At 38.8% G+C, this 22477-nt stretch overlaps 1 protein-coding gene across 1 annotated transcript; it reads left to right on the forward strand.

Moving 5' to 3' along the window:
• Window positions 1-17936: 17936 nt before the first annotated feature.
• RGS1 (regulator of G protein signaling 1) lies at window positions 17937-21374 on the forward strand. The gene is made up of 5 exons (XM_074151409.1): window positions 17937-18092; window positions 18475-18558; window positions 19214-19275; window positions 19850-20013; window positions 20546-21374. Exons 1-5 carry the CDS (start codon window positions 17989-17991, stop codon window positions 20729-20731), a joined length of 600 nt encoding a protein of 199 aa, XP_074007510.1. The 5' UTR covers window positions 17937-17988; the 3' UTR covers window positions 20732-21374.
• The last annotated feature ends 1103 nt before the right edge of the window (window positions 21375-22477 follow it).

Here is a 22477-nt window from a genome sequence, read left to right on the forward strand (position 1 = left end):
GCTCAGGAAAAGACTGCTGAAATGTTAAGGTCACACAGCCTCTTTATATCAGGTATAGGTTCTGAAAAGCTTATTTTACAGCCTCAGTAGGGAGGACAGAAATGAAACAAAGTAAGAAGCAACTGTTCCTTCCCTCATTTTACAGGTGCCAAAAAAGATAGACAATTCAATTCAGTTGCCCACACAGTGATATAATGCCGTTTGACATCCTCTCTTGTATCACCTGATCTTCATTCATCACCTCAGAAGACCACAGGGCTGCCACAGGTCCTCTGTCATACTTGCCAGTGCTTCCTAGACTTTCCAGATACCCTACTATGTCTCGTATAGAAGTAGACACCCATGCCCTGGTGACTGATATGAACCCAGAAAGACTAAGTTTTGCTCTAACTCACACAGGAAATCCATGGCAGACCCAGAAATTAGACTGAGTTTGCTTAAGTGTCATGCAATAACCACAAGACCCTTGATATTGCTGGCAATGAAACTTATTTAGACAGATCACCACTTTTTGGTGGTGGGAAACCGCCTTCATTTTATACACCCTTCGACACCAAAAAAACCCATGCTCTATCTTCCAATCACTCTGACATGACTTCTCAGCTATTTTTGTCCCTAACATTTGATCTATTTCCTTCTCCTGTTCTCTGCCGTGTACTGTTCTCACTGCTGTAGCAGCAAATACTGCTGATATGTGACCAACATACAGATTAAGATCCATTGAAGCACTAAGCTGCATATCTGCCAATCTAATATTCTAGTATCATACACGCAGCGTGCTCTTCAGAAGTGGTGTCTAGCTGATACCATGAAACTTTATCTATAGCACAATAGTTATAAAACAAATAAAAAGAGAGAAAATGTATTTGAATGTAAAATATACAAGTTTGAACTCCTCTAATTGTTTTGAGATGGCAAGCTGATGTGCTTTCCTCTTTCTTGTCTGCACAAGGCCATATTTTCACCAATTCCAAATGTTTTTAGTCTGCTTTGATATTTAGTCAGGTGCACAGCTGCATTTAATGAACTAATAGGAGACTGAACTCAGAGGGTTGTAGAATACTACTAGTTGGTGTTTTCTATAAGTCAAAAGAGAAGCAACAGGAACAGCAGGCAACTCTTTGTGGCAAAGCAAAAAAAAAGCAGCAGTATAAAGGAAGAATAAAATTCATGTTAGAGAGCACATTACCAGATTTTGGAGGCTATTCCATGCTAAAAAGTGCCAGTTAGGATCAAAATCTCATCTTACGGGCAAGTAATATCCTTCAGCTCTTCTGCTCAAAACTGGAACTAGTCAAAGTCAAATATCATATAATGATGTTTGGCACAGACTGGCAAACGCATATCTGTAGGTTTCTATAAGTAGGCCCATGTCATTTTCTTTTAATTGTGTTAATGTTTAATGTTAAAGTAACTTCTAAAGAGTCACTAAAGTTAAGGGCTATGCAAAGCATTTGACAAAATCTCTTTGAAAACAGGATGGGATCTGAGATGATACTGCAGCCTCACGTGTGACAACGGGACCCCCAAAGCCCAGCCATTTGAGACTACTACTCTATGTACAATCTATGACCCTGTTTGTGCAAGAATCTCCACTTTTGGATGCTTATTTCTACACAAAACTCCAAAGATACTACGATTTAGAGAGAAACTCAATCAAAAAGCAACTGAATTCAACTTTTGCAGCTCCAAGGTCCAAAGAATACAGCATCATCCAGCGTTTTGGGTTTTGGGGCTTTTTTCGTTTTTTCTTAAACCTGTAGCAGTCACACTAGAAGTGTCCCATGCTATCACATCAACAGATGTTCCTGGAATTCACAAACTATCTCTTTGCGTTACAAATGTAGATGGGCATATGTTGGGATTTAAGATCAATATGTCCAAGAACATAATGACCAAACCCCAAACCTCTTTGCTATGACTACTTTAATATTTCACTTAAGTTCTAGTCAAGAATAAAAAAAAAAATAAATAAAAAAAATGTTTTTCCTCTCTTTCCATTATGTAAAATATACATCTATATAAATAATTGTCAACACCTAACCAGAACTCTATGTTAAATAAATTACATGAATTGTTTATGGCTATCCAGCACTCACTGCTCCTCCTCCAGCTCTATTGTGCTGAAAACTAACTCCTGTTATTCCCAGGCCTTGAGGACCCAGGACTACCCCTGACCAGCATCTTGGAATGGAGAAAGAGATCACAATAGGTTTGTACATCCCTCTTTACTTATGTAGGTGTGCTAACAGCAGTAGCTACCACTATGCCTGACAGTACTGGATCAAAGCCTGTGTCCCAGATCTTATGACAATAGAGGCAGCCAAACTGAGCAAATTTACCTCTTCTCTCACAGATGTTTGCAATTTCCTCATGCTCACGCTTTGACCTAAAACAACACAACCATATCAGTGTAGTAAGGAGCTTAACAAAAAAACCATGTCGTCTCTCCCCTGACATTGGCTTCTGAAATCCTTTACTGTCTACAAGTACTTAGTGAACTTAACCTCTGTAATCAGGAAAGCTTATTCATGTAGTGGGTCTCAGAGGGTGCCATTTTACCTTTTCTCTGCAAAATTGCTTCCAAACACTTCCCCATTCTACTCAAGGACAAAAGTAATACTATTTGGTGTTCCTCGTGGGGGTAGTCTGCATGGCCCACCCTTAGCAAATGGTCTGGATACCACGATAAAATAAGAATGTCTGCACCATCAGCCAGGTTCAACAGTGACTAGGGAATTACAAAGAGACTTTTGAAACAAAGGAGCGGTCATCCCAAAAAAAAGGCATGAAAATTTGTCACTGTGAGAAAAGAAACCTTTGAGCATAAACAGCAGCCGTCAAAACCTGGTTAATACTGACATCGCTCTACCGACACCATGATCTCTGCTTAGGCCAGGCAGAGTACCCTCCTGTTGGTGTCACCAGCAGCCTGCACCCAGCTATGGCAGTGACAGCGCAGGGTGCAGCAGCAGGGACCCACACCTGGGTGTCTGTATGGGACCTTGGTGGTTTTCTCACCAGGACGTGGAGGTGTAGGGAGGAGTAAGACTATATGTAAAGTTGGGGCACCCACAGCAAATAGGGAAACCCACACCTGAGAAGGGAGATGTGTGCTTGTAATCCACATGTCTGTATTGTTAAGGGAATTTAAAAAAAAAAAAAAAGGAAATGAGAGAATTTTCCCAGAACAACTGATAGGAAACACAGCTAGAAAATTGAAAGCAACAAGCAGAGCAGGGGCATGAGGATGAACCTTGCAGAAACCTGTGGTGAGCCTGAAGTGAGAGGCCATTGACTGCACTGGATCTTTGAGAATGAACCAGAAAATTTGTCTCAACTTAAAAATGATGTTAAGAGAGTTTTCTCATTAATTTAGGTGCAATTCTGTGAAGTACTGATTTTTAATTAGCATTTTCTAATGAAAATATACACTGAAAAATTCCGAGTCCGTCTACTAAGAATGATGAATAACCTTCCTAATGCTACTCTAGCAGCACCACAGATTTCTCAGAGTCCATGGTTAAGTGACTTCCTTTTACCTCCTTTTGAAATAAGATCAATGCTTCTTACTGTTGGGGTGAGGTCTTAACAGTCACTAATTTGCATTTATAGAGCATTCTACAGTTCTGTGAATGCTGCATAAAACTTCCTCACCTGTCCCCTGCCAAAACATATTCTGCAATAGGCTGGATACTCAGCAGAGATCTCCCAACGAAGGCAGGTGGGCTCACTTACGTGGAGGGAGGTAGAGAAGGGGAATGTGAATCAGCAAGATACCGCTCTGCGGATGCTCTGTATAAGTGACAGATTTCCAAGTTTATTCCAAAGAATCATGGCTTTAGGTTTATCCTACATCTCAGGTACGCCCTCCCTACCACATCTTGTTGGCTATTGCAACAGTCAAAAGGAACCAGTTACCTTTTGAAAAAGGCTGATAAATATTGCATAGACAGAGGAAAACCACTCATTCTGAAGTGGTTTCCTTTTGCCAGCCCCTAGGGATAGCAGCTGCGTATGCATTGGTGGCCACAACTGCTTCGGGTGTTTTTGAGACTCAAGCAGGATGCCTCAAATCACATGAAAAAGGAGAGAGGAATGCCTTACAGCTTTGGTATTAACTCCAGGACAAATAGGTTTGTTCAGGCTGGGCTGTGTCACTCCTGGAGCTGATGTATAGTAACAAGTAGATCTTACTATCGCTCTCAAAAGACTGAGAAGTTTAAAACTATGAGTCATTTTTTCTAAAAACTCATTTTACATATCCTTGGCAAGTTTTGCATTTAGGACAGTACTGGGCTTTCTTTGTTATTTTCATGGAAAGCTTCTGTGAACATGAGGAAATTTCAAGCCAAACTCTGCTATGAAGATAGGGAGAAAAAGAATGTAACAGCTTCTTCTTCATCTCACTAAAGTCTGTTGACCTGAGGAAGTACAGAATTTGGACTCTCATTCTACAGCACAGCTACAGGTTGTATGAAAAGTGCCCTCTTGCTCTTTTTCCTTTCTTACCAGCTCCTTTGTTTCACTCGTTACCATTACCCTCACCCACAGTCCTTCTGCACACTGCCATCTTCTTGAAGTTCACATGCAGTGATAACATGATAGAAAGGCTGAGCTAAATGATCTCTTTAGCACTGACAGAGATGCTTCATAGAAAGAAGAGGAGCAAAAACAAGATTTGATAGTTGTAAGGGAAAAAAATCCAGATAAACCACAGGTTCAGGGTGATACATATATAAAATCAGGGGGTTTTAGGCAATTATGTTATTTGCTTCTTCATCTTAGCATTAGCCCTTACTTCATTTCTTAAAAATACAAGCAGCATATACAGTACTGAGTTAAGTCTTGTGGTTGTCTGTCTTCGGAGAAGAAATCCCTAAAGAGATTTTTTTTTTAGATTACATGTGCTCTTACTTCTTTATGAATACAAGGTATAACAAAAGTTAGGCAAAAAGGAAACAGGTGTGAGTATGAGCCAGTGAAAGCAAAAAAGTACAGTTCACAGAAATAACATTTGAAGAAATAGCAGAACAGTCTGAAAACATGTCTGGTCTCGAACTGAGCCTGTCAACTGATAGATCAGGTAAACAGCATCCTCATTCACTAATACAACCATAGCCGTTGTAAACTATATATTCCGTGTATTGTAATGTTTTGAGCTCTGTGATAGTCTCTTGGGTTCTGGGATCTTATTTTTCCAATTGTTGTGCTCTGTGACTGGAAACCACATAGAGCCTTGGACTCTGTTATAACGCAGGTCCCTAATATTTGGAATGTGCCATAGCAACACACAGTGAGACTAAACCAGATGACAAGTGAAAGTGGTGCTGGTTATTCAATGAACGTAAGAGGAATCAAAAATAAAGGGGTTGGCTTGTAAAAAACAAATCTTGCTACAACAGGAGACAAAAGCAAGTAAAAAGACCCACAATATGCAAACAGTATTCTGAACATCAAATGATGCAAGTAAACTTTGTTAGGTCTCTCTTTTATTATGACCTCACTGCTGTAGAGGTTGATTTGCATGAAACAAGAGAATACGGTAAGCATGTATTAAATATTCATCAAGGTTCATTGCAGCTTCCTGTTTAGTATATTCTGCTTATATCATACTTGATGGCCAAAGTGAGAGTGGCGATGTCAAGCAGAATGTCAGATTACACTTTTTTTTTTCCCAGCAGTAATAAGATATCCTTATTTTGTCATTTTCAAAGCAGCAATATTTGTTTATGTGAGGGAGAACCTGCCACATTCAAGATCCTAAGCAAAATGTAATCAAACAAAATCATTACACCAGAAAAAATTTTCCCATGGGAAGGAATCCTTGAAAAAACTTCTTCATAACCAATAATCATCTGAAAACTAAGTGGCATGACATGGCAATTCACTAGAGGAAGACAACCATAAAATAGAAAAAATACTGCTATTTTCCAGTGGTAGGAGAAATTTTATGAATAATCTTCTACTATTTATCTGTGTCCTTCTGATGCAGGTGAAGACCATTTTATTATTCAGCTCAGCAGTGAGCTTTCTTATTTGCTGACTTGTTGTCTTTACTTATTTTGGTCCCTTGGTCCAAACCTTTATATTAAAAAGTCCAGGATGCCTTTGCTCCACACTTTTTTGCCTTTTAACAGAGCAAAAAAAGCCCCTGTAAATTTGTTATTGAATTTCCTCCTTCTCAATAACAGTAATGAGAGGAAGGAAGTGACAAAAAGAAAGAAAAAGCTTCCAGGTGGAGGGAAGTGTCTCTTACCATTACAATTAAAGGGGAGATTTTTGGCATTGATCAGTCTAGTTCCACTGACTTTAATTCAAACTGTATTATTACCTGGCTTGATTTTTTCATTAAAAGTAAATAGGTGGGAGGGCTATTCTGCAATTTTCAGAAAAACAAATACAGCAAGTGTTAGGATTTCAAGGACATTAACAAACATGAAAAAATTAGAAAGTCATACATTAAAAATTTAAGTCATCTTCCATTTCCTGTACTTGCTGTGGATATTCCTATATTAACTGAGCTTATGGTAAAACTGAAGGTCGTAATCAGATCCTAGATAATTCCAAAAATCAGACCTGTGCTTCTATACACAATAGCAATCTATTACATCACTCTCATTTTCTAGGTGTAACACCAACATCGCTCCAGTGCTTCTGTGTCACTGAATACAGCATGTTCCAATACATTGCTTAAGTGTTAAAGATGACAACCAAGGTTTAAGCAAAAACCAAGAATAAACTGTGTTTAAGCAGACTTGGAAGTTGCAAAGCTGCTTTTAACACTAATAACAAAACACATGTAAAGACCTATAAATATTTCCTAACAGCTATGTTTTCATCAGACCTGCTGCAAACATATCATGTATAGAAAGAAAAGAGCCATTATATTACATTTAAAGGGATATTAGAGATAATGTAAAGGTATATATACACACACATATCCACACGTTTTTACAAATATCTTGCACTCTTAAGAGATAAAAGATTTTTAAAAAAAGTCTTTTTTGCTTCCTTTATACTCCTAGGCAGTGCCAACCTATAGAAAAGCTATCTAAGGGAGTTGTTATCCTGTGGTTTCCAGACCCCATTTTTGAGGCCGAGGTTAGAAGAATGTATATCAAGCTTTGATGACTGCTTTCAGAGTAACTCAGAACAGCACAAAAAAGCTCAGCAGTTAACAGCAAAACTATTATTGTCATGAAACTCAGTGGGTTCCGTTTCCTGCCGCTCATATGAAACCTTCCCTCCAGATTTGGTTATCTTGGTTTGTGCACTGAATTTTCTTCTGTTCATCTTCAAATTCATTTCAAAATTAAGAGGAAATGATCACAGTTATTAAAACTCACCTGGTTTACAGTACTGCAGTACTGACATGTACAGCACTCAGTCAATGGGGAATTCCAGACCTGCCAGCATACAGCCCACATTGCAGAAAGGAAGGCACAGAAACAAGGCTGAAATAGTTAGTTTTCACCACTGGTGGGGCAGGGTAGTTACTTCGTGTATTAGGAAAACCCATTCTGAGGGTGTGACAACCCCTCTTTTGAACAAAGGTTATTCAGTACTCGTACATCAGCCAAGTTCTGCAGACTTCCAGATGGATAATTAGTAAGGAACTGTTTAGTGGTATTGAATGACAAGGGCCCATCTTTCTATGTCCTGTAATTTAGATATGAATTAAAGTAGTCATTTTCCAGACACTTTAGAGAGAAGATAGATACCTAGGGACCCAAAGTGGCAGACACACATTTTAGTAAAACCACGGGCACCTACTTAGGCTCTGTTCCTAACTCTGCCAGGAAAAGGTCTGTGAAGGATTAGGCTGTGCTTAATCAAACTCACACACAAAAGGTTTTGCTAAGCATTCAGACTGGCATCCTGAATGATGCCTGAAAATAGGTGCCAAACACAGGCACTGGAAATGTGGAAGAGTATATTCAGGAATATTTGTCTTCTCAAACATAAAAACAATTGTTCATGAGAAATAACTTGTTTTAGCTAGAAAGTATATAACCAAAGAGAAGTTCAGTTTTCGAAGAAACATAGTGGACTTGCATTATAATAACACCTTTCCCCACAATTTTCCCAGGAATTATATCCTAACCACTGCTAGCTGATTTCACCAAATTCACAGAGGTGCCGCCAGTTCACAAGTAGCAACCACTCTAGTAAAGACATTTCATAGAATCATAGAATGGTTTGGGTTGGAAGGGACATTTGAAGGACTACATGGCTAGATGCAGGGGGATTGGAACAGATGAGCTGTTAAGGTCCTTTCCAACCCAAATATTCTATGATTCTATGATCTAGTCCAACCCTCTTGCAATAAGCAAGGATATCTTCAACTAAATCACTTTGCTCAGAGCCCTGTCCAACCTGACCTTGAATGTTTCCAGGGATGGGGCACCTACCACCTCTCTGGGCAACCTGTTCCAGTGTTTCACCACCCTCATTGTAGAAAATTTCCTCCTTAGATCTAGTCGAAATCTACTCTCTTTTAGTTTAAAACCAGTTCCCATTGTCCTATCACTACAGGCCCTACTAAAAAGTCTGTCCTCATGTTTCTTAGTTTCCCCACTACTTATAAATCTCCTTTATGTACTGGAAGGCTGCAATAAGGTCTGTCCAGAGCCGCCTCTTCTCGAGGCTGAACCACCCCAACCCTCTGAGCTTGCCTTCACAGGAGAGGTGCTTCAGCCCTCTCATAATTTTTGTGGCTTTCCCCTGAACTTGCTCCAGCAGGTCCATGTCTTTCCTCTACTGGGGAAAGCTGGATGCAGTACTCCAGGTGAGGTCTCACCAGAGTGGAGTAGAGGAGCAGAATCACCTCCCTTGATCTGATAGCCACACTTCTGTTGATGCAGCCCAGCATACGGTTGGCCTTCTGGGCTGCAAACATACATTGCCAGCTCATGTCCAGCTTTTCATCCACCAATATCCCAAAGTCCTTCTCCTCAGGGCTGCTCTCAATCCCTTCATCCCCAAGCCTGTATTGATACCAGGGTTTGTCCCAACCCAGGTGCAGGACCCTGCACTTGGCCCTGTTGAACCTCAAGAGGTTCACACAGGCCCACTTCTCGAGCATGGCTTCCAGTCCCTCAGCTGAGTCAACTGCACCACTCAGCTTGATGTCTGCAAACTTGCTGAGGGTGCACTTGATGCCACTGCCTGTGTTGCTGATGAATATATTAAATAGTAATGGTGCCAACATGGATCCCTGAGGGACACCGCTCCTCACTGATTTCTATCTGGACATTGAGCCATTGACCACTTTTCTCTGGATATGATTTATTACAGGTTTCTGTCCTCATTAAACTAAACTGACACTAATCACCCTGCTAGCAAGTCAAAACCTTTCCCCAGACTAAATTAGAACTTCTTGGTATTTACATTGTCTAGTGTTAGCTTCATCTTCCTCAAGCATCTGGAGACTCTCCAAATTCTTGGGTCCCTCTTATTCTCCTTGTTTCCTCCTCCTCCCTTTCAGTTCTTCCCCTGCAGCTCTTATGCATGCAGCAGCAACTGTTAAAATAGCAGTAGTGTTATCAACTCTTTCCCAGCCAGCCCAAGCTCTTCAGGGATGAGTGTGCAAACTCATAAGGCACTGCAGCAGCTTTTGTTTCACTGTGCAGTCAGCAGCAGGACTGGCTTTGCCTTAGAGGTCAAATGGATTGAGGGAGGCAGCATAGTTGGCAGGAAACAACCTTCTTTAGCATCAGGGAAACCAAAGATTCAGCTGTACTATCACAGTATGTCAGGTGCAAGGCATATGGAAGGGCAGGGAGGTAGACTAATAGGATGGATAGGGTCTGTCTCTGTGGTACAGCTTGTAAAGTACCAAGTTCCCACATAAAACAGCAAATATGACACGTATGAGGAAATTCAAGTGTTTCTGTTGCACACATTCTAATACCTGTTAATTCAAAGCAGACAGCAGTTGAGATTCAAAGTAAATTACAGGAATTTGAACTAAACTCTTCCTTCCCTGCTTCATCAAAAGCAGAGCTGGTTCTAAGAGGACATCACAGAAAACATATAGCTTTTAAATCTTTATATATTTTAATTGAGACTATGTAGATATCTTCCATTTTCCCATTTGTGGAAGTAACTTTCTGCTACTTCACCTATATACTCGGCAAATATTTTCAGAGGGAGATAGAGGAAATGGTAATTTGCATGATGCACTTTCAGTATGTGTTATCATTCAAAAAAGTCAAGTTGGAAACCTGTATTAATTTCTACAGTTACTGTTCTTTCCTAAGCAGGACTCTTCTAAATAATTAAACTTCTGTAGTGTGGCTTTAACTCGTTAGTTGTAGATAAGATCTCAGGATAAATCAGGTTGGAAAGGAACTTGGGAGGTTTCTAGTCCACCCATCAGGAGATGGTCCATCCCTTTGAGCAGCCCACTCTACTGCCCTTAAGGGGGAAAAAGGTTTTCTGTATATCCACAAACTGCTCTTATGCCAACTTGCACCCATTGTCTCTCATCCTCCTACCACACACCATTGTGAGAGCCTGGTTTTATTTTCTTCATAATCCCCCTATAAAGATGCTTTCCAACAGCATCCCTACACACCTGGACAATATTCCTAAATTCCTCCTTTGTAGCCTGTCTGTTCTTCGACATCCTGTATGCTGCTTTTTTGAATCTGAGCTCTGTTGCGAGTTTCCTACTTAGCCAAGATAGTCTCCTGATATATCTGCCTGTTTTCCTGAGCGTCAGGACTGACACTCTTCTCCAGACACCCTTCTTGTGTCTGGGGTGGCTTCCAGCAACAAGGCAATCTTTGGATGAACCCATCCCTGTGAGGATTTTTTTGGTCAAGGTGAAAGTTTATCTGAGCCTGTAGTGATGCAATAATTCAGCTAGGAAATTTATAATGCTAAGTATAAAATAGACACTTAAAACTGTTTGTAATTCTACAGAAAAGTCCTTATCAGCATAACTCCACTTAATGCTTCAGTAATATTTTTCCTGTTTAGAAGTGCCTAAAAACATTTTCAAAATGGAAACCAAGAGTTTTAGCTTGCTATCTGTATTCAATCAAACCGTTTGTTATTTTAAAAGTGAAGGATACATAATTTTACCATCTATTAGAATAGTAAGAGAGAAAAAGCGTCTTTTTTTTCCTCCATTAAGATTCAGATGGAACTGAAGTCTACAAATTTTAAAAGCTAAACTTGTATTGTTTTCACATATCACATTTCCATGTTCACAGTGAAAACACTCAGCAAACTCTGCTTAACACACCTCTACCTCAGGCTCTGTTCTCACATTTTTTTTGCTTAATAACACACAAGAAACAACGCACTGGTTCAGTGCATCAGTGTGCGACTGCATAAAAATGTGTGTAGGTAATCAGAAATGTGTGCGTTTCCCAGATGGTGCGTGATGAACACATTTCCTGCGCTACTGAACATCAGACACAGGAAGCATCACCATCAGCACCCAGAAGTCACTGTACTGCATTTTTTTTTTTGAATCCAGGTGTCAGTCAGTCAGTATGGCTGAGAACCAAAACTCCCCTGATTTCACAGAAATTCAACAGTTAATTTCTTTCAGATGGAAACCCCCAGAATGAAAAGGATCTGATTTCTGATAAACTGTATAAGCTTATTACACTCTAATTAAGAAATGGTTATAAGAAAAAGGAGACTTACTGGGTATGTGTGTCTCAGTGAAATGTGCTTCAGTATGACAAGGAAATATACATATATAATTCCTTGCAGTGACTCTATAGTATAAACACGATTGTTAATGTTAACAACGTTTCTTATAAAATTTTGTTAATATTTTTCTGTAAAGATAAATCATAAAAGTTTGAAAAGATGCCATACAGAAAACAGTAACTGTAAGAAAAACTCATATTCAGCAATGTTTCTTATTGGAGGCTTCCAATAGCTAATGGTGACTCAACAGCCACATGAAGTAGCCAGAGAAATTAGTAACATGACTAAAGTCACACAAACTGGAAGCTCGGTGCCCATGGAAATATTTTTAAGTTGAAACAGACAAAGGAAAAACCTGTTGTAATCTGTACAGAGCTAGTAGGCATACCAGAATGGCTGCAGGGAATGGACTATATTTTACTCTCCATACGATCCATCAAACAGGGAACACTTCACTGGTAGGCTCTCCACAGTGATTTAGAGCTCCTACTTGGTCTCCCCTTCACTGTCACCATTTAAAAAAACTCCTTAAGGTCCTCTACATAAGTGAGGGAAGCCCCTAAAAAAATTCCCCTAAAAGTATTCTGCAGATACTTCAGAAGTAGACAGGGCAATTTTGGACACAACTGGCAGTTTGCAGGAGTGTTTCTGTGAAGCCATTTTATACTGAGGAAGTGAAAGAGCTAAAACCGAATTCAGGAAATCTCTGGTCACTTGTCCTCCAGAGTCAAGTCTCTGGCTCTGTCCATGCATGAGCTGAAACATTGAGCTAAGTATGTCCTTTACTCATTTTATGCTGCCCACACAACAAATGCAACAAGATTTTTTCAAGTGAAAGATCATTACTCAAAGTTTAACTTGTGACATTCCTTGCTCAAAGGTTGGCACTAGACTTCAGATATTTTTCAAGTGTAAAAGTCCTCTTGTATTTTGGAGAAGTCTGATGCCATTTAGCCCTGGCTTTGCCTCACTGGCTGCAAAAATAAAACTACCATTGCATTAATTACGAATAAAAGCTAACATTAGGAACACCTGAAAGTTCAAACAAAAATCTCTTAAAAAAACCCAATTCTCAATCAAATCGGTCCAACACCAAAAATGAGACCACTAAAAACAGTAGCAAGATTTTTATCTCAGTGGCTTTAGGATTTCATTCCAGAAAGCATTTGCTTGTAGCAGAAATTAGATCTAAAAGAAAATTCTTAACAGATACCATCAATACGTTACAGATTGACTTAGCGATATTAGAGAAAAATTTTAAGGTTAAAAATTATTATCCCTGCCACTCAAAAGCACCCTCCCTTTTTTTTGTAAAATGAGCGGTTTCCTCTCACATAGAAATTAGTTTCTATTTCCTTTAAGCGCCTCTTTTGCTTAAGGGACAGATGATCAGTAGTTTACATCTTTAGCTCATGTAAAAGAGCATTTCAAAGAAATCACTTGTTTTCATAGTTAAGTTAAAGCTCAGCTACATGACCAGCAAATGGATATTCTGCAATGGGGCAGCATTGCTTGACTAGGCATTTGAGCTCAGCCCTCCAGCCCAGCACACATTTGGCCAGCTAACTCCAGAGAAGCGTATGATGAACAGCAAGAGTACAGTAAAGCTATAAATTGGCCACAGATGAAAGCTAATAGCTTGCCTAAGCTGAAATGCCTCAGAAACAAAACTGGGCTGAAATGGAGAATGAATGAGGGTAAAGCCAGTCAAGGGCAACCAGAAAGAAACATAAAAGCAGAAGTCAGAAGGAGAACCTTGAACTCGTTTACACCAGCATGTGGGACTTGGAGAGTTCATGGGACTTTCTATCCTCTTTGCTTTAACTGAACTTGTCAAGTGTTGTAATCTTGGAAATACTCTCAAGTTTTCTCTCTTACACTCTACCAAGTGATGGCTGGAAAGAATGGGAGATAATGCATGGAAACAGGTTGAGTATTAGCAAATATTTCCAAGTCTTCTGTGCACATTGAGAAGCTAGACGAATTACTCATCACAAACCTACAAGAGATCTAGAAAAGAGTGAAAAAAACCAGCTGGTGATAGTCAGCTGGGCTACTGTTGCTGCAAAAAATGATCCTGTGTCCTTTTATTGGACAGAGTCAAATGAGGCAATGCCAACCTCAGGACAAAGCAGGTTCTGTATCAAGTTATTCTAATAAGCTCTAAAAATGTAAGATTCAAAAAATACTTTTTGCAATTTCTTGTAATGATAATAATAGAAGAAGAAGAGACTAATTATTAAAAAAGAAAGTATTTCAATCAGCAAGTAGTCATCATGCTCTGCATGAAATAGAGCAAAGTATTATATATGTAGATCAAGGTGGTGGGAGATGAGAGAGACGGGTCTGTTACCAGCCATCTCATGAGACTGAAAAACACCCAGCAAATTAGGAGGACAGAAGTTATGCGGAAAGCTTTCCACTGGGTCAGGACATAACTATTCCTCATGGTATTATGTTAAATTCTACCAGAGCCTGGACTACACTTCAGTCTACAGGAGACAAGGATAGTGAACCTGAATATGACTGAACGCATAAGATTTTGAAGTATTACATTTTTAAAGCTATGTTAAGAATAAGTAGCACTTTTGACTCTACAAATGTCAAGTCAGGGTATTCAGAACTATAGCATCATGCAGGCTGGAGGGGATCAACATCTAGTCCATCTGTGGGATCTAGTCCAATTCCTGCTCAAAGCAAGATCCTCTACAATAACCATGTTCATAGTTAGGAAATATTTTTAATTCAGGAAATTCAGTGCAGGTGTTTTCCTGGTTTCCTGTGGTCTACAGAAGCAGAACGTAACTCAAGTAACAAAAAAATTCTTGTCAGCCTTACTAATCTTATAGTTTCTCTTTTTCCTCTCGTTTTAACCATACATATACTTAAGTCTTATAGACACTTTTCCGATTCTTGAAATCTGGTAAACTCACATTGGACTCAACAAAATCTTAAAGATGAATAGGCTTGCATAGAAAGAGTGAATCAGAGTCAGTGAAATATTCCATCAAGAGAAAAAAAGGATGCCTCAAAGATCAGTTACTCAGAGGAAGAAAGCAGTTGTCCACAGTGGGAAAACAATGAAAGGTGAATAATAATCAAGCTCCTATGTTAAGATACCTGCTACTGGATGCAGTAGGCCTTGGTTTTGCAGAGTTTGAGCAAGGCTTACTGCAGAATATGAGGATATTGTTGCTTTACATTGTCTTTACACATTGCATGACCCTAATCTAGAAGTTAAGGTGCCATACTTCTTCGTAGATACACATTGTTCATCCCTTCTCCAAATCAGATACTCGTAACTCCCAGTCTTCTTTCTACTTTTGCCAAACTTACCTGAATCTTTACACCAGTTGACAAATAGACCTGGCTTAGAGTGAACCAGAGAGGCAGCATTGATTTTCTTTGCAGAGGGATAAAGAGCAGCAGGAGTACTCCAGAAACTGGGGCTTACTGATTTGGAAGACTTGAGAGGACTCTCAGATGACAGCTTAGAGGGTCAGGACATAACATTATTATATTAAGAGCATTATAAATTCGGAATATGAGAACAGCAGAACATAAGAACGTCAGCTAATGCCAGGTGGTCTGCTTGGTAACTGCAACTTTTTTCTCCTTTACAGTACAGCACTCCACCTGTTCCTCCTTCTCTTTGGGCTGCCTTCAAGTCCAGTAGCACCAGGATCCTAAAAGCAAAGGCTAATACCTACCCCAGAGCTCAGCAGTGCAATATCTCCCAAGGGGCTACATACAAACTTTCCACAAACAAGCATTTTCCTTGAATGTACTTTACCTCCCACCTATTCCAAAATTCCTCCAGCCTGTAGCAAGTGTAGCCAAAAAAAAAAATCTCTTGCTTTTATTTCTGTTGGTGTCTGTTACCATCAAAATACTCTTGAGTGCATTCAGTGCAACATTATCAAGAAAAGTATCATCACCATCTATTGATCTCCCAACAAGAACATCAAAAGTAGAATAGGCTGTACAGAGATGAAGTTGGAAAAGACTTCAGACTCACAGAAGTTTGTCAGATGTAAGCCAAGGCAATTCATGCACCGTGACAGAAACAAGCTTGTGGCCTCTGCAGAGGCCTCATTTCAGAATCCTTTAGGATAGCAAGGCCAAAGCCCACATTGAAATGAATCTATTTCACCCTACACTATTGTCTAATACTAACGTAACTGATCTCTTCTTCCAAATAAAGTACCTGGAAAACAATTCAAATATTGTGTGACAGCAGCATTACCTGGATGTAAGTGACAAGAATACTGTCGTTTATTTACTCAGGAGAATATTTATTGCAAGAAGGTGAAATACAAAGGCAATGCAGCAGCACATGATAATCCCTTTCTTGGGGTAGGTCTGAAGCAACACCTGTAATGTGCATCGATATGTTTAACAAACGTGAAAGGTAAAGATAGTAACTTCATTCTAAATGGAGAACAGTCCTTGTCTGGTAAACAACTGTCAACAGTCCTGCGTTGATAACGGGCACAAACAAGCCATTGTTCTTCAGGGGAGAAACTCTATCTAGTCCCTCTTAGACTCACAGAACTTAAATGATGGCTAACTTATACCTGCTTATAATACTAATAATGAATTTACTATAAGTTCAAGACTTTGCCCCCTTTTAGTCTGAGGCTCCAAAGTGGTACAGAGAGATGTAGTAAAAAATAGGAATTTTCCCTTGATGTAACTTGCATCTATTACCTTTTACCCTTTTATTGCACCCTTCTCAGAAGAGTTTGAATGTAGTATCTCTATAATCCTCCCAGTAATTCACTGAGGACAGCTACCAACCGAAGAAATACAATGAGACACTGATGGGGCAGAATGTCAAAAAACAGCATGCCAGGTATGAAAACAAATACAGTACTGATAACATCTCTTCCTGTCTGGCCGCGTTCAGGGGGTTATGAGCAGTTAATAAATACCTCTGCCTTACAAAGGTCAGTGTTTACCTGATAGCATGAAGATAAATGTTTCCTGCAGTACAGCCTATGCAGACACATTTATGTCACTGCTAATATTCAGGGGATCAGTAGCCTCCTGTGGTTGAAACCACCGTGATGCAAACTGTCTGTCCTTGCATGCACATCTGTCTGCAGGCAGCTTTCAGTCTCCCTGAGCCCTTTGTATCACAGTCCACTATGAAACTGTAGATATGTGAGCAAGTTCGCAGTTAGCATAATCACATGCAGCCCTATACAAATCATTCATGAGCTATTTATAAGTAATCAGTTGTATGCATTATTCAACAAAACAAAATCTTTTAAACTTCCCAGCAAAAAAAACAAACAACAAACAGCAAAAATTGGCATGCTTAGGAACCAGATTAAAGTTCTTACACCTCTAAATCATCAACCCAGACAGATAAATAGAGGGTAACAATTATTCTTCATCTTGCTTTGTATCTATGGTTTGTTCTTGCAGTGAAACCCAAGAGTACACAAAGAATGCAAACCTCCCTCAAACACATTGTAGTGTTCACATTGTCTTTACAAACAACAGCTCTTGAAATTAAATCAATCTTTACATGCCAAATCACTTAAAATTATAGATGCATTCCTGAAATATGTCAGTGTGCTTTCAAATAATCTGACTTGGAAAAATTGAACCAAATTAAATAAGTTTTTGCTGTTTCAAAACCCTTTCCCATGAAAAACACTTTTAAACGTTTTCACAGCACGTGTCTAAAAAAAAAAAAAATCAGATTTCTCTATCTAACATAGTATTCTAGTTTGAAGAACAACTGGTGGCTTGCAAATAGCTTGTTGCATATGGAACTTTAATACTGGCATATCTCAAAGTACTTTTTCTAATATTCCACTGAGCCCATCAAATCAATTGTGAAGTATGAAATTTCAGAATAGAGGCATGTTAGCAGGTGAATTTTTTCAAGATAAAACTACAGTATTTGCAGCTCATATGACAAAACCAAGAAGTACTTCTGATTTGAAAGCACCAATCAGAAAGGGACAAGAATTCAAAGTTCTAGAGGGGATTTTTTTTTTTTGGTAACACAGACATACACAGACACACAAAACAAACCCAAAGTAATTCAGTCTCATCCGGTTTAACCTCAACCACGAGACACCGCTGTCTGTTTTCTTTCTCAAAAGACTCACGTCACTGTGCACTGAAAAAAAGGAACTTCCACAGTTTGTGGTGAGGATACATGATAAACAGATCTGTTCACACCAACTAGCAGGGCTGCCTGCATCAATAAAAGGCAGTAGCAGAGTCAGTGAACTGACATTTGGTGCTTGGAGGATTATCGTTGCAAGTCGCTTCACATTAAAGTCAAGTAAAATGCCAGGATTCTTTTTTCCCCACAACAACATGACTGAATTAAATGGAAAAGAAGACTGCAAGCTTACAGAAGGAAAAATCCATAAGAAGAAGCAAAAGGCTTTGTAAGTATATACATCTTAGTATAAACTCTAATTTATTAGAAATGCAAATAACACTAGAATCTTGGAGATTATGAATTAGCACCATGTTTCAGGCTAAATGACTGCAAAGCCTGCTCGAAGCCCAGGATTATAGCATTATTTAAAGTGGCTTGAGCTGATGCATACAAATGAATTGATTCCCTTCAGTATTCAGGAGTAGATTTTGGACACACAGGGAGCCTCTTAGTCTTTTTGAAAAAATTACCTGGATATGTAACTTCCCAGGCTTCAGTCATAGGATGGAGCTGTCTGTCTCTGTTTAAAAGTTTTAAGAAATTTAAGTAGAATTGAAATGCAACTGCAATTTTAATGGATTACAAAAATGTCTGTTCATTGGTTTCAGTGGTGCAGATCTCAAAAATTATTTGAAGTGCATGGTACCACATATCGAATCTGGGATCAAGACTTCTAATTCCAGAAATGTCATGTAAGTACTGAGATACACTAAGATATAACAAAATATAACTATAGCTAGATTACTATATAGTAAACTATTTTATTAATTTCTAAACTACTTCTAGAACAACAAACATTCTACTAATGCCTAGAATTTCCAAAATACAAAAGAAGTGAACATTAGGAAGGAGAAACTATTGATGGAGTTAAGGATTTTTTTCTTAGTGATGTGACGTATTTGCATCAAACAATGAGGGAGAAGACATGTCAGTTAGATCTGTTTTCTTCAGAGGAACATTGTATCCATTCTGTAAAGACTTACAAGAAACGAAGCTTCACATTTAAGCGAAGAGCAGGGATATTACCATTCTTATTTCAGGAATATGGAAACAAAAGTACAGATACAAAATTATTTGGTCATAGTCACAGTAAAATCTCGTCTTTCTGGGAACAGAATTCAGGATAACATCATAGTTTTTGGTTTTCCATCTCTGATTATTTTTTTCAATGTGGGCTTGCCTCCAGGATCTCAGATTATGAGAAAGCCATAAGTTTAATAAATACCTGGTACATACTCCTAGAATAGAATAATAAATTATAAAATTATAAAATTTGTCTTTCTTAAACATGTAAATAAACCCACAAGGTTTCTTGCCTAAAGTCTTTTCTTTTTCTTGTCATCTTAGGCTTTCTGCAGAGGAAGTAATACAGTGGTCCCAGTCTTTGGAAAAGCTCTTGGCCAGCCAAAGTAAGTTTACTACTTCAGTATGACCTCGTTCTTATTCTGAAGACAAAATTTTATCTAATCTCACCAAATAGGCAAAGCTGAAGCATTCTGCAAATGCTCTCAGGGAATGGACAGTTGCATTTCAGTTATTTACAGCTTGAGTGTAACATAGTTACTGTTACAGCTTTGCTTCCAAGTTTGGGTTTTTTTTCCTTCTATTTCCTACTCCCACTACAGCAAATAAACTTCAAATGGCTCAATTAAGTGCTTTTTGACTAGTCTTCTGTCCTTGCATAACACATCAGTTTAATTTGGAATTTTCTCTCCACTTGTACCCTAAGACAATCCATTTAGGGAGGACTAGAATCCATTGATGTATTTTGGTACCTGGGTTCTAGATCTAAAAAACACTGAATGTAATTAGGAAGACTCCCATCACCTAACATTAGAGTATCTGTAGTATATTGAAGAATAGAAGAACAGTGTATTTGGCAAAATTTTATAACAGGTTTCAATACAACTCCCACTGTTTATTTTATCCTCCCTGGTCACAAATATCATGTTATAAATGATGATGTATTTGTGTTGGCTTTAGGTGGTCAAGGTGTCTTTCGGGAGTTCCTGAAGTCAGAGTTCAGCGAGGAAAATATCGAGTTCTGGTTGGCTTGTGAGGATTACAAGAAAACCAAGTCTGATCACTTACATGGCAAAGCAGAAAGGATTTATGAGGAGTTTGTTCAGTCAGATGCTATTAAACAGGTATGTACAAAGTTAATCTGTGTAGTGTTACAGTACAAGGATTCTAGAAATCAGAAGATAGAAGTGTAGCTTCACTGAGATGCTCACACATCCATTCAGTTACATAGGATAGAGACAGATGCATGTTTTTATGGTGTACTTGCATCATTACTGTCTTTGGCTGTGAGATTATCAGATCTCACAAGCAGAGTCACACAATGTGTGTGTTGGTCATATTTCAAACTGGAGACTTGCATTATACACAAGTTTTCTGCTATTAAACTGGAGGTTTAATTGGAGGTTGTTCCTCTGCTTACTCCATTGATCAGTTGTGTTACTTCTGACTCCATAAGAAACTGCATTTCTATAGTGAGCAGCAATTTTTGTGCATAACTGGAATATAAGCTTTAAAATTCCCTCATTTTGCAGTTCTGATGTTGAACTATCACACTGAGTTCTAAGGCTGCAAATTTGCTTATTGACAAAACAAAGTAGTAGATATAGAAAGAGTACATTTTTAAGATGCTGATGGCATTTGTTTTTCACTTTCCAGATCAATATTGACTATCAGATGAGGGAAGCAACAGCCAAAAAGGCGCAAGACCCAACTCACACAAGTTTTGATGAAGCCCAGAGAACTGTGTACATCCTCATGGAAAGGGATTCATATCCCAGATTTTTGAAATCCAAAGCCTACCTGAACCTTTTGAACCAGCTGCAAAACAACAATTCAAAATGAAATGTTTGAGGCAGTGAAGAGCCAAATATCCTGTGGAGAGATCCTTCAGGGTGGTTGGACCTCAGCAAGGAGAACCCCTGCTTTGGGAGGAGGGCTATGACGGAGATGCAAACAGCTCCACAGCCAAGAGAACACAGGATAAAGTCTGGCAAGACTGTTACAAGGGTGAGAGCAGAAGAGGGAGAAAATCTTCTCCTCCCATACGCCATGGAGTAAAGACAGGGTATGGATACTATTTATTGTTTGAACTACACTGTGAACATTGAACCAAGTCTTAAATCCCAAAGAACTGCTGATTATTAGGAAGTGCAAGACTGGCAAGCTGAATGCTGGGAAAAGATTATCAAGTTCAGAAGAAAAATAAGGATGACTGACTTTTTTTGCATAACAAGAAAATGCCCAGAAAAGACTGATTAATGCCTTTTTTAATCTGTGAAGTGTTAATAAGTGTGAGTGCAGCTCCATGATGCTATTATGCTATGTAAATATATTATAAATTGACATGTCTTTAAATTGATATATTTTAAATTATATAAGAATTGTATAAGCTGTATTTTTACTAAGTTTGTATTCAACAGTCAGGTATGTAGCATCTTTTCTGTTTAATTTATTGCAAAATAAAAAGCAACTCTTCAATCAAATCTACTTAAAAATGAAGTTTTATGGTCATTTTACATCTTAAGTGATCTTCCCACCATGATTACTGAAGTACTGAAACATATGGTTCTCTCCTGTCTCACTTTGCCACTACTTCCCATCTCCTTATCCAGATATTAATTTTCCCCACACCACCTTTTCTCTTTTCTTACTCATTTTACACAACCATAATCTTAGTTATCTGGAGTAGGTGATCCTGACCTACATAGGCCCATCCTCACGGCCCCCAAGAAGGAAAAAAACAAACACAAACAAACAACACACAACCATGAATGAAAAAGAGAAGCAGGTCTAAATTTTCTTCCTATTTTTGACACTACCCCAGCTACCAGCACTGGAGTCAAATCTGAAATATCGGAAACATTTTTAATCACTGATCCCACAGTTCAATCCACTTTGATACTGAGGATCTGTTGAGCACAGCAGATCAGCCACACTTACTTACGTCAGGAGGCAGAAACTGGAGAGACTCACTAAGCAGTCACATTCCTTGTGATACTGGTACTACTCAACCAAATCTCAATGAGATCCAGACTCTAATTTACAATACCAATACTAGCATCATAGGTCATTTAATTCCACTGCAAGTGTTGTATTAAATTACTCTAAAATTTGCTATGTTATGAGTAGCCTATAGCAGAGTGGGTAATGACGAGAAGGAAATTAAATAAGAAAAGTTGCAATTATGCTTGAACTATGTAACTACGAACACGAGCATGACCAAATCTGAAGTATTTAAGACATTAACACTAGATTTCAAAATGAAGATAAATCAAAGTGTGCCTTGGTCTTGGTGAGTTACCATCATGAGACACGGTTATCACATGGGTGGCAATACAAGATTTTATCTCACCCTTGCAGATTTTCCATTTTCCAAAACAACAGGATCTTAGTCAGGCACACTCCATTATTCCGTACCAAATGGAGAAGCTGTAAACCCACAGACGTCATCTCATTGGGAGAGCAGAACGTGTTCATACTGCCACCCTTTGGGGACATTTTGTCCTCCCTTGGAGGTCCCAATCTTCAGCATTAGAAGCAAAACTCTGCTGGAAGGAACATAGATAGCTAAGTAGCAACTGCTGCCAA

This window comes from Numenius arquata, chromosome 8 (assembly GCF_964106895.1).
Source record: "Numenius arquata chromosome 8, bNumArq3.hap1.1, whole genome shotgun sequence".
NCBI classification, from domain to species: Eukaryota; Metazoa; Chordata; class Aves; order Charadriiformes; family Scolopacidae; genus Numenius; species Numenius arquata.

Coding starts and splice junctions, on each gene's coding strand:
- RGS1 (XM_074151409.1), top strand. CDS start 17,989: ATGCCAGGATTCTTTTTTCCCCACAACAACATGACTGAATTAAATGGA. Junction 19,276..19,849: donor AAAGCTCTTGGCCAGCCAAA/GTAAGTTTACTA, acceptor TGTTGGCTTTAG/GTGGTCAAGGTGTCTTTCGG. Junction 20,014..20,545: donor AGTCAGATGCTATTAAACAG/GTATGTACAAAG, acceptor TTCACTTTCCAG/ATCAATATTGACTATCAGAT.